This window comes from Oryctolagus cuniculus, chromosome 19, assembly GCF_051225735.1.
Source record: "Oryctolagus cuniculus isolate XC-2025 breed Fujian yellow rabbit chromosome 19, ASM5122573v1, whole genome shotgun sequence".
Lineage (NCBI taxonomy): Eukaryota > Metazoa > Chordata > Mammalia > Lagomorpha > Leporidae > Oryctolagus > Oryctolagus cuniculus.
Window position 1 is genome coordinate 60,556,941 of NC_142885.1, and position 13,272 is coordinate 60,570,212.

At 48.8% G+C, this 13,272-nt stretch overlaps 1 protein-coding gene across 2 annotated transcripts in view; it reads right to left on the minus strand.

The window, feature by feature from the left end:
• The window catches only part of ERCC4 (ERCC excision repair 4, endonuclease catalytic subunit), a 29,598-nt gene extending 19,791 nt beyond the window's left edge, over nucleotides 1-9,807 (minus strand). Inside the window, exons 1-4 of one of the 2 annotated variants that reach the window (XM_002711758.6) lie at nucleotides 9,275-9,807; nucleotides 7,865-8,045; nucleotides 2,343-2,538; nucleotides 923-1,130 (exon numbers count right to left, since the gene is read on the minus strand). In XM_002711758.6, the coding sequence (XP_002711804.3) occupies nucleotides 923-1,130; nucleotides 2,343-2,538; nucleotides 7,865-8,045; nucleotides 9,275-9,481 (792 nt within the window). In that variant the 5' untranslated portion in view covers nucleotides 9,482-9,807. Of the gene's footprint in view, nucleotides 1-530; nucleotides 671-922; nucleotides 1,131-2,342; nucleotides 2,539-7,864; nucleotides 8,046-9,274 lie in introns of those variants that run through there. The other variant, XM_089321827.1, reaches the window with a different exon arrangement.
• Between the last annotated feature and the right edge of the window lie 3,465 nt (nucleotides 9,808-13,272).

Genomic DNA, 13,272 nt, shown 5'->3' on the forward strand with positions numbered 1-13,272 from the left:
TTTGTAAAGTAACCTACAAAAGTTTAAAATTTTAAACACGACACAAGCTGTATATATATTTAGATGTAGTTACTAAAGAAATATCTATGCTTTGAATCTTACTGGTTAGGGGTGATAAACAGAAATCTGGTGGAAAACATACATATTTTATTTTTCTAGGGACATATGCATTCTATTAAAAGAATCTGAAGTTTTTTTTTTTAAATCAACATGCACTAAATTATGACACACGTTAGGAATATATAAAGTTTAACGTATCAATATTCCACAGTAAATTGACTTTCTAGAAGAAAAGTTAAGTTCTTCCAGTTTTTAAAATCATTATGCATTATTTCCAGTGACATGGAGATTAGTTCTGAATTTCAGACAGGAAAGTGTTTTACCAAAACAGGCAAAAAAAGGCTGAAATTTTTGGTAAGTTGGCGTTCCCTGAACTTACAACTCAATATTACACATTTACACATCTGCATTAATAGTCATTTATGATAAAAAATTCGTTAGAAGCAAGACGTGTTGAACTAAAGCCTTACCATTTTTTCAGTTCAGAATGTAATTTTAAGAGAGCAAGTCTCCCGTGTCTCAGGAATGAACAGTCATCCAAGGGACTCTAGTCCAAGAGAGACTGTGAATTCATGCACAAATACGATGCATTCTTACGTAAAACTCTTCTACCAGTAGATATCCAAATGCCATTTCAGAGCAAAAAAGCTTTTTATCTTCCTCTTGATTACACTGTGTAACCACAAAACTCAAAGTTACGCTTACATGCCAATCCACGCCTTACTGCTAGACTTTAAATCATCTCCTATTTCTAAAATAACAGTCCATTCCTATTACGAACATTGCAAATATTATAATAGCTTGCATTCTTTAAAATCACAACATAACAAGTTGTGCTTTAAAAGGAAAAGAAAAGGAGTACCTTGTCAAAAGGTTTTCCGATAGCGTTTTCTAAGGACAAATCCTCCACTTCAAGCGTCGGGTTATGGCACTTCAGTTCCTTCAGACAAGCATTTAGAATGTCCAGGATAGCAGTCTGGATGGCAAGCATGGCAGGTGTCATAGAAACATGAATTTCTACAACTTCAGGTTTGTGCTGTTCCAAAAACGAGTGTACTGCCACATGGAACCTAAGGGACAAATGCTTTTCAAATACTTTCTAGTTTCGAGAGCCACCTACTTAGAGCTCTCGTGAATGCAACGGGAAACAAACAAAATGGGAAGCAAGACAATGTTTTGAAGAATACTTTGCACCTCCTTGAATGGCAGCCTTATTCAGATAGGGCAGGAGCCGGCAGGCCACAGTGGGGGCCGAAGCCGGTTTGCGCGGCCTCACTAGCGTATGGCCACACCCGTCTAGGGCTGCTTTCCTGCTTCCACAGCAGGGCAGAGGAACTGCGACAAACCAAATGGCCTGCAAAGCCCAGAATATTCACTCTCCAACTGTTTACAGGAAAAGTTTGTAGACCTCTGAAATAAGGTATGATAAGGAAGGAAAAATATTACAACTATTCTTAAAACAACATACAGTAATGTAGAACCAAAATACATGTGAGTATTAGCACAGGTTGCAACAGTGTGTGAAAATGGAAGCATGTTTTTCCTAGACATTTACATAAATTCTTCAAGATCTTCATGCCTTTTTTCTTGGATGGACAATCTTCAAAGTGGAAGTGATGGTCGCAGCCAGGAAACCTGCAGTTCACCTCAACCTGCTGTGTGGGTCACCAAATGGACAAGAATGAAGCAGCTGTCCTGAACGGATGTGATATGCTACCAGGAAAAGAACCATCGCATCCCTCAGCTTCCCAAAGAACCACAAGGAGGGTCGCAGCGGGTTCCGCTACTGCTCATGACAGTGGCATCCCAGAGGGGCTCAGCTGCTCCGCTTCTCATCCAGCTCCCTGCTAATGTGCCTGGGAAAGCAGCAGACGATGGCCCGGGAGCTTGAGCCCCTGCCACCCCTGCGGAGGACCCTGACAGAGTCTGGGCTCCTGGCACCAGCCTGGACCAGCCCTGGCTGTTGTGGTGGTTATTTGCAGCAGGTAGAAGACATTCCTCCCTCTCTCCAGCCCGTTTCTCTCCTCCCTCTCCACCCCACCCCACCATCCCCGGGGCCCTGCTGCCTCTAGTTCTCTGCCTTTCAAACCAATAAATCTTTTTTTTTTAATTATTCACCTTAAAAGAAAATAAAGAACCACAAATGTGGTAGCCACATGGTTACATGGATTTGTTTGTTACGAAGCTGACTGGCATCTGTCAGGTGCCATTACAGGGCATTTGACATTACGTGAGTTACAACAGACTGTGTCACAAAAAGTCCGTCACATGGTGCTACTTACCTCGGCCACAGATACAGCTTCCTCACAAAAAGATTTCTCATCACTCTCTCTACGTGGCAGAAACCGGTATCGAAGGCAACGGCGTTGTCTGTGAAAGCTTTAATAAAACCTCGTTTGTTTTTCTGGCGAAAGAGGCGCAAGATGAACGCTTCTTGACAAGATTCGATTATTCTGTGAGCTCTGTACACCAGGATGCCTGGGAGGGGAATCACAATTCAGATCACAGAGCAGACCAGTAGCTTCCACGCTCGCTCACTCATTCACATGTTTCCGGAGTGCCTGCCTGACACAGGCGTGACTCCTGGCACTGTTCTAGCCTCAAACAACAGATGTCAGTCCCTGCCCCTGCGGAACTTAATGATAAACGATGGGAACAGTAGAATATTCAGTATACTACAGGAGCGAAGCAGACAAAATGAATCCGAGAAGGAAAAGAAGGTGTGCGATGGGTGGATGGAGAGGAGGAGGCGAGTTTACGATCATCGTGCCCTAGAGAGTTCTGGGGCGAGGGAGCAAGAACAAAGGCCCTGGGGTGCAGTGTGTCAGGAGTGTTGGAGGAAGAGGTTTTTTATACAAGATTCGATGTGGATTATACAAAATAGCTGCATTTTAAAAGTTCAGGAAACATGTCTATCACTTATGAAAGTCATTCAATTTGCAGAATCAGAATATATTCAATTAAGAGGTAAATTAATCCATCTAAAATAAAACTCTCTAATGAATATATTTAACAATTTTTTGGGAGGGAGTGTGATCAAGACATCTCTGAATTTTTTTTTTTTTTTTGACAGGCAGAGTGGACAGTGAGAGAGAGAGACAGAGAGAAAGGTCTTCCTTTGCCGTTGGTTCACCCTCCAATGGCCGCCGCGGCCAGCGCGCTGCGGCCGGCACACTGTGCTGACCCGATGGCAGGAGCCAGGTACTTATCCTGGTCTCCCATGGGGTGTAGGGCCCAAGCACTTGGGCCATCCTCCACTGCACTCCCTGGCCACAGCAGAGAGCTGGCCTGGAAGAGGGGCAACCGGGACAGAATCCGGCACCCCAACTGGACTAGAACCCGGTATGCTGGTGCCGCAAGGCAGAGGATTAGCCTAGTGACATCTCTGAATCTTTTTTTTTTTTTTTTTTTTTTTTTGACAGGCAGAGTGGACAGAGAGAGAGACAGAGAGAGAAAGGTCTTCCTTTTGCCGTTGGTTCACCCTCCAATGGCCGCCGCTGCAGCCGGCGCACCGCGCTGATCCTGGCAGGAGCCAGGAGCCAGGTGCTTTTTCCTGGTCTCCCATGGGGTGCAGGGCCCAAGCACCTGGGCCATCCTCCACTGCACTCCCTGGCCATAGCAGAGAGCTGGCCTGGAAGAGGGGCAACCGGGACAGAATCCGGCGCCCCGACCGGGACTAGAACCCGGTGTGCCGGCGCCGCAAGGTGGAGGATTAGCCTATTGAGCCACGGCGCCGGCTCGACATCTCTGAATCTTAAAAACAAGGACAAGTGTACACGTTTCCTTATTTATAAAATAAGCTCACTGGACTATAAGATCTCCCACACATATATGCCCTTTGGACACAGTGACAAGTTATGGAGAATGTGAGATGACACAGATATCATTTCTGGATCAGAAACCCAACTATCCTATGATGATTTGCAGGCTTTTTCATCTGAATCATGCTGTTTATTTGCTAAAAATGTGCTTACAGGTTTTCGATTCCGTTCTTGTCACTTACAGGGTCCATAAAATGATGCTAATGGTGATTTATGACCACTTCCAGCAGTTCAATAGAATCAATTCAGAGTCTACCATTTACTTGTTTACTTTTTGGATCCAACGTGGATGGAACTAAATTTACTCTTGCTAAGCAAGTTATTTTCCAAATGTAGTACAAATCAATGGTGTTACTTAGACGCTTACAAAGGATTTCCACTAACTCCAGCACATGCACATATTAATTTATTACTCAGAAAATATTCTGTACACAGGAGGTGTGTATTTCCTAGGTCTCTGTGGGCCATACTTTGTTAGCCTGAGTTGAAATATCACATGAAGTTAAGAATAAAAATAGACTTTAAAGAAAACATGAACTCAATTTAAGAAAATGCTCCAGTAGAGTACCATTCTTTTAGAAATCCGAGGAAGGAGAGGATAACTACACAGTATCCCAGGTACTGGGTTGGTCCTCTTACAGATTTTTGTTTCATTTAGTGCTCAGGATAATTCTATGGGTGAGATATTATTAAAGACCAAGAGATGGAAGCAACTTGACCAAGCTCATCCAGTAAGTGGGAGGCCCGTGGTTTCAATCTTGTGGTAAAGCTATGTTTTCCTACAAAGTGACATCGCCTCAGGTCGCTCCTCTTTGACAAAATTAAAACTAAAAGCACTAAGAGCAGGTGAGGCCTCTGGGGGCAGACTAGTGCCTAAGAAGCCTACTTCCAGTTTTATGCCCCTATGACACGTGTACCTCATACGTTCTTAGAATTGCCTCTTTACAAATCCCCTTCACTAAACTGCTTGAAGACACGCACATCATTAGCAATAGGTACTGATTACAGAATGCTTATTAGATGCTACAATGCTACGGACATCACTTACATCATTGCAATTCACCCCTGCAGTCATCTCGGGAGGAAGGTACTATTATTCTGCCCAGTCGACAGGCAAGTAAACTGAGGCACAGAGACATTAGGAAATTCAGCTAGGCACACACAGCTGGTACTAGCTAAGTCCAAAATCAGCAGCAGTCTAACTCAAGAATTCACCTGTTTCTTTCACCTTTCTGCACCCTCTGGCAAAACAAGGTGCGCTTACTAAGTTAAATGTTTGTTGAATGAAAATAAAATTACAGCACTGGGTACACAAATCTAACATGTAACTTTTTTTTCTTTAATTTCCCAAAAAATGTTCCAGAGATACCAGGCTCGCTTCCAGCCATGGAGACATCCTCTGACTTGTCTTTTGCAGGCACACCTGCGTAGGTATTTATACCCCACAACACCTAGGGTGGTGGGCAGGGGAGGAAGTGAGGGCCGGGGGGTTCCCTACTTTCCAGAGGGTTGTATGTTTTGGGACTATCCTGGGGTCCCCCCGAGCTTTGCTGGAAGCTCTCTCGGGGGCTCCAGGAGCTAATCTAGGGAAGGAATCTGAAAGAACTTGTTTCTGGCATTCATTTGTGCTCCATGCAGCCAACCAACTCCAGCTCCATTCCTGCTTGGGGCTGGATAACAAAGGGTGTGTGTGTGGGGGGCACTTCTGATTAGGAACCACCTGTGTGTGTGTGTGTGTGGTGTGTGTGGGGGCACTTCTGATTAGGAACCACCTGTGTGTGTGTGTGTGTGTGGTGTATGTGTGTGTGTGTGGGGGCACTTCTGATTAGGAACCACCTGTGTGTGTGTGTGGTGTGTGTGTGTGGGGGGGCACTTCTGATTAGGAACCACCTGTGTGTGTGTGTGTGTGTGGTGTGTGTGTGTGGTGTGGGGGGCACTTCTGATTAGGAACCACCTGTGTCTGTGTGTGTGTGTGTGTGTGTGGTGTGTGTGTGTGGTGTGGGGGGCACTTCTGATTAGGAACCACCTGTGTCTGTGTGTGTGTGTGTGTGGTGTGTGGTGTGTGTGTGTATATGCATGAGTGTGTGCTGTGTGGCACTTCTGATTAGGAGCCACCTGTGTGTGTGTGTGTGTGGTGTGGTGTGTGGTGTGTGTGTGTGGTGTGTGTGGTGTGTGTGTATATGCATGAGAGTGTGCTGTGTGGCACTTCTGATTAGGAGCCACCTCTATGCTAGATTCTGACTGCACTCACATTGCTCTTGGGCTCCTTAGGCCGAGCTGTAACTGAAAGTCAGAGCAATGCTGACATCTAGTGGTAGAATCAATGGGATCTTTTTTATTTTATCAACCTCAAGAAAACCAACATTATAAGAAAGCAGCAAACAGTAAGGCTTAAATGATGTTCAAGATTCCTGGTTACAAAGCACCAATACTTGTTTTTTCTTTGCTCTCATTTATTAAGAGTTTACCGTCACCAAGTCTCTATACCAAGCAATTTATTTCACCACACTGAATCCTTAGGGTAACTGGGGGGCACGATTTCTTCCTCTAAGAAATGAGAACACTGAGGCCCACGGAATTTAAGGCACTTGCTTTGTAAGCAGAGAGAGCGCTGGAATTCAGAGTCAGGGAGTCCCACTGCAGGGCCATGCCACTGCTTGTAGCATTACAAGCATTACAGAAGGTGAGCAGAACACTCACCCACACTTACTCCTGAACATCCTGGAAGGTCGCCTGTGTTCAGGGCAACACACAGGCACAGTGCAAAGCAGGGTCATGAACTCCCTAGCCCTCTGCCCTCAGAAGTACACTGAAGGTCACAGCACACCCCTCTGTCACTCATCCATCAAAGATGTGTTTGGCACCTGTCATGCAAAGCTCTTTGGCTTGGGATGAACAAGTCATTCCTTAGCTCACGAGTGAGACACACAATACCCAGGCAAACACGACGCAGTGTTCTGAGCAGTGTACTGGGCAAAGCCCGGGCAATCTGAGGGCTCCCAGGCAGGGCCCCTAAATCATCTTGGAGGAGATGAGAAAGTTTCTGAAAGACAAATCAGAAGGAACGCTGATGCCCTTTCTATAGTAATTCTAGCTAAAGTTAAACCTTTTTTCCCAAAATAATTAGGCAACTCTTTGATTTAATTTCAAAATACCCATAAAGAGGAAAACCAAATACTTTTGGAAACACAGAAAGATCACTTAAAAACATCTCAAAGTGGATTAAGTTCTCAAAGCACATGCCAGCCAATTACAACTAGTTCCCGAATATGAACTTAGAAAACAAGGAAAAATCAATCTTCATCAATCTTTTACATACAGTCGAGTGCCGAATCCTGTTGCAAAGACAGACGGCATATATGATGGGGGTCTCGTAAGATTATGGAGACCTCCATGTGCCTCGGAGCTGTCCTAACGTAGCAGCACGACACGCTCCCCGCTCGTGTGTGTGATGCTGGTGCGTACCCTGCCTGTCCCACAGGCGTACACCACATACCACCATGGATGGTACACAACACTTGACAACAGACGGCTGCAGTACTGCTCTGTGCACTTCCTGTCCTTTTTATGATTTTAGAGTATTCCCTCCACCTGACAAACACAGCGGACTGTAAAACAGTACGTCATGTGATGCTGGCGGCAGCCTCACACACGCCACGCTTAGCTCGCCCCTTGGTTGCATCAGGTAATGGGCCCCTACCACCTAGGTTTGTCTAAGGACACCCTACGATGTCTCTACTGCCACAAAATTGCCTGATAATGTAGTTTTTTAGAAAGTAATCCTGTTAAGGGAGGTATGACTAAAGATATTTACTGAGCACTCACAGCATGTGAGGTATTGTGCTAACCTCTGCACGTACCACGCTGAACACAGACGCAGTGACGCCTACGGAACGGAAGATTCTACAGTTCAGTTTAGCACAGGGGACAAAAATAAAGGTGTACAAATTTATGAACAACAATAAAAGATTTCAAATTCTTACCAGTAATTAAATCTGAAGGTATTCTATCAGTCAAGAAATCAACCACGAGTATTCGACTTGTGGCAAATATGACACCACCTTGTGTGTAAACCTCATAGCGACTGTTGCTTGCGATTTCATTGGTTACTCGGCGAGGGAGGTGCTCAACGCCTTCTATCTTCAGCTGATTGATAAAGTACTCCTAAATCAAATCAAACTTGATTAGCAGGCTGTTTAAAATAAGTTGCAGGTGTTTAAACTGATGCCCTTTCCTGGGGATACTGAACTTGATAATGGATATACAGACTAAGTTACCACTTCATGTTGATCATCTGGTCTACATTTCACTAGGATTTTCTTTTAGTTTTTGGGTTTACACCAAGGAATAATTGCACTTCAGTCCTTATTAGCTCTTTAACCAAAAATAATAATAATTTCAAAATGTCTGGGTCATAATTCTGCTACCCAGAAAACACTTCGCAGCTAAGCCAGGTGTGCAGCCGACCGTGACCTGGGAGGAGCTAAGGGAAGCTTTTTCCCAGGCAGTGTGTTAGACTGTGAGTTCTGTCCAGACCCACCCCAGAGGGGCTCTGTGATGTCCCTGGGCCCATGGGGTGGGGAATGCGGTCTGGCCCTGCCAAGGCAACCCCAGGAAGGGCTCCAAACTCAGCAGTAAAGCGACAGCAGGCGAATTCTGAAACTGATCATCGGCAGACAAAGGTTCCCCAGCCCTGCTGGGCCTGGACCCCCAGCGCAGTACCACCTCTGCCGTACACACCCCCAGGAACCCCGCCGGCTGCCAGTCCTCAAACGAGGCCACCCTCGAGGAATGCAATCACTGGCCTGAACCCTCTCAACAGCCCCCAGCACCTGCACAGCCCCATTCTCCCCATCCCCACGGTCCTCAGCTCCCGGCTCTGTCCCCGCAGCCCTGGGGAGGGGCCCCTGCCCCAGCCTCTCCTCCCCGCAACGGGGTCTGCCCAGATGGCGTCTCCCGCCACCCTCGGAGCCCTCCACCCCCACCGGGCCCCCTTGCGGGGTGCCCCTGCGCTACCCCCAGAAGCCCCCTGCCAGCCAACCTGTGGACGCCCTGGTTACTCCTGCCAGCCGTCTCTGCTTCCCCGTAGGGACCGCCACGCAAACTCTCGGCGCCCCCGTCTCTGTGTCCCCGCCATCCCTCCCGCTCCCTTGGGGTCCCTCTAATCCCCTTAATGTCCTGGAGACCCGCGTCCCCCTTGGGGTCCCCGCCGTTCCCTCAGTGCCCTCGCGCGGGGTCAGGGATCTGCGTCTGCTTCGAGGTCCCCCCACTCAACACCCTCCCTCTCTTGGCCCCGCAACCCCACGGAGCCCCCTCTAGCGCTGTCAGGGGCCCCCATGGGAGCCAAGGCCCGCACCCGGCCGCTCGGGACAAGCCCGCTCCCTTCGCCGCACCTCCTCGGCCGGCTGCGTGTTGAGCACCAGGACCAGGCAGGCGGGGTGGCAGTGCAGCCGGAGGAAGTGGTAGAGGAGCCGGTCCGCGCCGAGCCCGCGGGCACACACTACCAGCCCGTCGGTGTCCAGCAGTTCCAGCACCAGCTGCCGCTCGTACTCCAGCAGCGGCGCCATGGCAGTGCGTTGCGCCGGCACTCCCGACTCCATGGGCGCTCTTCCGGGGCCGCAGCCGGAGAGAGCCGAGTCCGAGACGAGCACGGGCCGAACGCAGCCGAAGAGCACCCGAGTCGGATCCGACGATAGCCGACCGACCGCAGCCGAAGAGGAGCCGAGGCCGTGACGAGAATCACCCGAAGAAAGCCGACCCCGAGAGGGCGGGCTGAACGCAGCCGAAGAGGAGCCGAGTCCTGACGAGCGAGACCGAAGGCGGCCGAGGAGCGCCGGTTCTGAGGAGACGAGAGATAGCCGGAAATAGCCGAAAAGGAGCCGAGGCCGAGAAGAGGATGATCCGAAGAGGAGTCGAAGAGAGCCGATCCCGAGAGCGAATGGAGCCGAGCGGAGCCGAAAGTCGGCGAGTTTCCGTGTCGCCGCCAAAGCTCAGGCGGCCATCCCGGGATGTTACCAGCTGCCTCCCTGGGAGTCGTAGATCTAGAACGCGAGCGACCCCAACGCACGGGGACCGGAAGTGAGTGCGGAGCTGAGCCGCCGACGTCGACCGTGCGGACGGCGGTCGGATTCCAGTCGGAAGCCCCTGTTGTCCTGGGGCAGGTCTGGGCCGCCCTTGGCCGGGCAGAGGACGGGCCTCGTTTGCCTCGAAAGGTTTCGAGCCCCCGAGCCGCGCGCGATGTTAAGCGGCGTGGCGCCGTCCGCTGGAGAGACAGCTTGGCTGGGCTTGGGTCCGCGCTGGGCCCGTGTCCACACGGCTCCCCGGGCCGACTTCCGCAGTGGGAGAGTGGAGACCCGCGCACCGAGCTCCTCAGACCACACTGCGGCCTCACGATCTGTGTATTTACGTATTTCCCCTCTGTGTCTACCTGAACCCATCGCACAGAGTTCTCTCATTGAGAACAGATAACACGCAACCCCGATTTCAGCGGCCTCCAATCACTCCCATTGGCAAACCTCTGAACGCGGTTCCTGTCCTCCCAGGGGGTCAAGCTGTCGAGGCCCGGTGGTTGGGATCTTTGTCCCGTGGCCGGACTGGGCTGGTTGACCTTGCACCTTATGAGATAGAGACATTACGTTGTTTTGCCCTCGCTCCCAGTGTTGTAAATACTGTTTCACTAAACATCTGTGTACATCAGGGTACTCGTGCCCTCAAGAGACGCTCCTAAACAGGGCTAATTCCTGGGAGAAAGAGAACAAAGCTTTGTGCGATTTTCACTGCATTCCCATTGCCACCTGCCCTCCAGAAAGCCCGAGCCAATTTATAGTCATAGCCGCAGTCGCAGGCTCCATCCAGGACTTGGCTTGCATTTTGTCCGGATGAGAAGGGCACACGGTAATGCCTGAGCCCTGGGGAAGTGGAAGGAGACCTCTGCACACACTACCTCCAGCTCTCCTGTGAGGTTAGTCTCTCCCGCTCTGCAGTGAGCAGTGTGGAGGCTCAGGGATGTTACCCACCGTGAGCCAGGCCCTGGAGCTGGTGTGTTTCTTAGATCTGGTCAGGATGTGGTCATCAGGACTCCGCAGCTATTTTGGAAATACTTGTTGAAATGACAAGGCTGATTTTACCCAGGTTCCCAAGCTGTGGTAGGCAGAATAATGGCCCCTGACAAATGTGCAGATCCTAATTCCTGGAACCTGTGTGCTATCCTCCATGGCGTAGGGGACTGTGCAGAGTGATTCACTTCGGGATCTGGAGATGGGGAGATTAAACTGGATCATCCAGGCGGGCACACTGTAGTCCCAAAGATGCTTAGGGACAGAGGTGGGAGGGTCAGCGTCAGAGGAGAGGTGACAGAGGAAGCCGAGCTGAGTGCTGTGAGAGGGGCAAACAAGTGGGTCTTCCCCTAGAGCCTGCAGAGGAGCGGAGCCCTGCTCAGTCCCACTTCTGACTTCCAGGTAATGGATTTGTGCTGCTGCTGTGTGTGGGGGGACCTGTTTCAGCAGCCACAGGGAATGAACACACAAGCACCGAGCTCCAGACGTGTCCTTCACTGATCCAAACAAAACTACCGTAGAGAGCAGCGTACAGTGAAGCCATCATTCTGGAGCATAATGGGTCCCTCTGTATAGACCATTTATATGCCCTTATAGATACTCAGCAGGAAGAGATAGTCACCCAGAGGCTATGTATTGGGCACCCGTGCGTGAGGCATTGTAGTAAGTGCTGGGAGGTCATCAGTGGACAAAGCAGGCCAAAGCCCTGTCGCCTTGGAATGTGTGTTCTAGTGGGGAGCTTGCGTGTGAAGGGGTTGGTTTGCCCTATCAGTGGGTGAACGATCATTCTTTTTTGCACATTTCTCCCAAATGTCCAATGGTGGTGTGTTAGTCTATCATTACCACAACTAAAATACCCGAGAAGCTACTTGGGAAGGAAGAGGTGTATTTCAGCTCACGTTGGGAGATTCCAAGATCAGGTGGCTCCGTTGGTTTGGAGTTTGGGGAATGCCTGAGGCAGGTGAGCCAGGAAGCAGGGTGGGGGGGGCAAGCTGAATTTGGCTTTTATAACCAACACTCTGGCAAGAACTATCTTCTGAAGGCCAGCCCTTGAGGACCCCAGGGCCTCCACTAGGCCTACCTGCCCCCCTCCATAATTGGATTAATTCTCTACCTCTTTTAGTCTCATTAACTTCTGACTTTGAAACCTAAACATCTGCACAAGTCGGGGAGCCAAAGGTTAAAAATACGAGGCTAACGATTTTCAGGCATCTCTAATGAGTGGACTGTAGAATAGGTGAACACAGAAAGCTGCTAAGTATGCATTCTATATTGAAAAAAAAAAAAACAATAATGGGCTGGTGTTGTGGCGCAGTGGGTTAAGCCGCCACCTGTGACATTCCATATAGAACGCTGCTTCCAGTTCTGGCTGCTCTACTTCCAATCTAGCTTCTTGCTAATGTGTCTGGGAAAGCCATAGAGGATGGCCCAAATGCTTGGATCCCTGCCACCCACATAGGAGACCCGGATGGAGTTCCAGGCTCCTGGTTTCAGCCTGGCCCAGCCTAGGCCACTGCAGCCATTTGGGGAGTGAACCTGTAAATGAGATCTCCCTTCCCCTCTCCCCTCCCTTTCGTCTCTCAAATAAATAAGATGAATATTTTAAAAATAAAGACAATAATGTGCTGTGTGATTGCTTTTGTCTAAAAACACTAGTAAATAAATAGCATTTTCATATGACTGCATAGAAAACTCTGGAATGAAATGAAATTTCTTCACCAAAGCAGTTGCCTTTGGGGTGTTAAGTAAGTGGCTGGCATCAGCAATAGATCTTTATATTTCAGCTTATCCTCTTCTGTTCTGTTTGACTTTCTTACCATGGACTTATTTTTCTTTTATAATAAAAAGGAAAGAAAAAACTTCTCAGCTGCTGTATAAATACTGTGTCAGCACTAAGAAATATTACTTTGTGAATTTTAAATTTATTATGTGGGTGGGCAACACTTAATGTCAAATGTTGGTATCTGGGAAGGAGACTTTCATAATTTGTAATCGAATTGCATCCACACATTTACCTTTATTCCTAAGTCAAAGGTCAAAGTGTTTTTTTTTTTTTTTTTAACAGATTTATTTATTTGAAAGGCAGAGTTACAGAGAGGGAGAGGCTAAGATCTTCCATCTGTGGGTTTACTCTCTAAATGGCCACAATGCTATGGCTGGGCCAGATTGAAGCCAGGTTTCTGGAACTCCATCTGGGTCTCTGACATGGGTGTCCAGGGCTCAAGCACTTGGCCATCTCCTGGTGCTTTCTTCAAGGCCATTAGCAGGAAGCTGGGTTGGAAGTGGAGCAACCAGGAACTGGTGCTGATACAGGATGCTGGTGATGGCTTTACCTG